General features: G+C 49.1%; 1 protein-coding gene across 1 annotated transcript in view; it reads left to right on the forward strand.

The window, feature by feature from the left end:
* The window catches only part of SIM1 (single-minded family bHLH transcription factor 1), a 77127-nt gene that overhangs the window by 9525 nt on the left and 64728 nt on the right, over positions 1-2874 (forward strand). The window contains exon 2 of the mRNA XM_003798207.1: positions 378-460. Within this exon, the coding sequence (XP_003798255.1) occupies positions 378-460 (83 nt within the window). The remainder of the gene's footprint in view (positions 1-377; positions 461-2874) is intronic.

The raw sequence follows: 2874 nt of genomic DNA on the forward strand, positions 1-2874 counted from the left end.
AGGAGGGGAGGAAGGAAAGTGTCTCTCATCTCAGTAAACACACTAGTCATCTACCCAAGAAACATCGCTGGGTTGTGGTGTTGGGAGCTTCTCCCAGAGATACTGCGGGGCCCAGACTTCCCGGAGAAACTCAGTCTGCTCAGGGAAGGGAGTATGACCTCAGTGGAGATGCCGAAAGGGCGGGGCTGACTCTGCAAGGTCCCTACCTCCGCTGTCCGGGTTGGCGGGATGGGAAAGGGTGGAGGGAGGAAGGGGGAGCTCCTAGGTCGTGGGTCCGCGCTCACGCACGCGCGCGTGTGGCATAGTTGCGGGACTAGTCGCACATCGACAGCTAGGTCAGTGTTCTGTCGCTAAAGAATGTCTCTGTGTCTCCACAGGGCTCGGCGAGGCTTGGGGCCACTCGAGTAGGACCAGTCCCCTTGACAACGTTGGCCGAGAACTGGGCTCCCATTTGCTCCAGGTACAGATGCTGTTTCCCGGTGGCGTATGTGTCCTGGGTGTCTGGCTCTGCGTGGCGCTTCTAGTTCCTCCCCCCCCTCCCAAAAAAAGGAAGTAAAGAAGGAATCCAGCCTGGACCTGGCCACCTTACAGTCCAATGGCTCTAACAAAGTTAAACCTTTAACTCTTCACTGCCCTGAGTGAGGACGACCCCTCAAAAAGACGAGAAGGTGGCTAGGTGACAACCGAAACGTGGAGTTTGTAGAAGGTGGCCCTGCAAGGCCCTATCAGGGCTGCTTGACCAGGGGAGGGAGCGCCATTTGTACCCATCGGGCGGAGGGAACTAGAATGCTCAAGGCTGGGCCACAGAGCTAACCTAAATGTAGAATTTACAAAGGGGCTAGCAAGAATCTGGTAGAAATGCCAGTCAGTCCTTTAAGACCACACATTCCAGACCCAACTGTGTCTGCAACTCCTTTCATCTCGCTATAGTGCGGGGCTCCCTCCTCGCTCCCCGGGAGTCCTACGCCTAGGCTGTGTACAGACCCCTGGGTGCACACATATACACCCCTAGGCAATAAGTTTGACCTATGTGAGGCGCCCATTAACTTGTTGTTTGTAGTACTCACCATTTTAAATTGCCCGTTGCCCTGCTTAAGTCACAGAACAAATATTTTAAATTGCAAAACTCTCGGTGGCATTTTTAAGTTTGACACTTGCCCCCCACCCGGAATTCTATTATTTATTCAAGTCCACTGGGAGCTCCTAGTGTGGGAGCCTGGACCCTGAGCAGCATCAGAGGAATCTAAGCCGGTTCTCGCTCCCCTCCAACCCAGGATTGGCACGAAAGGCATCTCCTAGCGAGAGCTCCTGTCCCACCACTACCCTGACACTCCCTCCCTTCCAGACGCCAAAAAGATTTTAGTTTTACAGAACGAAGTAAGGGCTTGGGCAAGCATTCCCCCACTGACCTGGCCCCAACCTCTGAATTTATCTAGAAAAGTGTTACCTTCATTTTCTGAGACATCTTCTATCAGGTGTCCTGATTGCCCCTCCCCCAATCTTTTCCTATTCCAAACCAAATCACTCAGAAATATAAACAAGACATCAAAACTCAAACTCTCACCCTTTCTATCTCTTGCCCAGTCTCTTTCTTCTTCACCCACAGTTTCCGGCTGGAGTTAGATCCCAATTTCAATAGCTTACTTCCCACTGCATTCACTCACACATTCATCTCTCCCACCAGTGGCGCTCCGCACAGGCTCCACCACATTTTGACAGCCAGAATTAGATGCTTGTCTCTTCTTCTAGCTGATTCATTCCACAAATATAGGCGGGTCAATTGCCAGCCAGCCAGGAATCCTTGCCCTCATAGAGTTTAGATTCTAAGGAGAACAGCCTGAGACTCGGGAGCACCACATAGTTTATCAGGTGACATTGGCGCCTGGAGAAAAATAAGAAGGGAAAGGAGAACTAGGGGAGAAGCCCTCACTAAGGTGACATTTGGGCAAAGATCTGAGACACTGTTAACTTGATGCTTTTTCTAAAGTCACACTATTCCCCAGATTCTTCTCCCTCTTTGCTTGTTCCTCTTTGATTTTCCCATTCCTGGCTGGTCTAAAAATACTGTTATTTCCCCCAAGTTTCTACCTGTTTCTTTCTCACATCTTCAAGGCCTCCGGGGTGATCTTGGCCATCCCTAGTGGTGACCCCAGCTAGTTTCTCCAATGTCTTTCACCTTCCGAGTTGCAGTCCTTTACTTCCCATTGCCAGTTGCACACACCTAAGGGGAATCTCTAAAACAAGAATGCATTATCAACTTCCTCCACACTTTCACTCATACAAAAATCTCAGTGTGCTCTCCTGAATTTTCATTCTTGGTTAATGATGTCACCTTTTGCCCAACACCCTCACTGAAACCTGAGGTCAACCTCCATTTTTGTCTTTGTTACCTGTATAGCATGCAGCCCAGGCGAGACCCTTCTTTACCTTAGACTCTTCCCCCTTCTCTGTCCACCTGTGACACCTAGTTTCAGGCTTGACCATCTTTGCTGTAGTTACCCTCTCTGATCTTCTCATCCCCACTGCTTCCTCCTGGAGGTCACTGTCTGTAGTCGACCTACCAGGAAAAAAAAAAAGACAAAACAAAACACATCTGAGAGTGTTATTCTCCGGCTTAAGAACCACTGTTGTAACCCTAATGGCTACAGGAGCCATTCCAGATCCCTCAGATTGACATTCCAAACTCAGAATATCCATTGTGAGTGTCGTTCCTTAGCTCCATCTCTCGTATACCAGACTCATCATCTCAGAACACAGTAGATCTGTGGCTACTGTGAATAAATGGCTCTTTCTTCCATCTCCAGGCCAAGTTTCCTATTCAAGCTTCTATTCAAATAGCAGTTCCTCTAAGGATACATCTTTTTTTTTTTTTTT

Source organism: Otolemur garnettii, unplaced genomic scaffold (genome assembly GCF_000181295.1).
Source record: "Otolemur garnettii isolate 467f Iridium unplaced genomic scaffold, OtoGar3 scaffold00132, whole genome shotgun sequence".
NCBI lineage: Eukaryota > Metazoa > Chordata > Mammalia > Primates > Galagidae > Otolemur > Otolemur garnettii.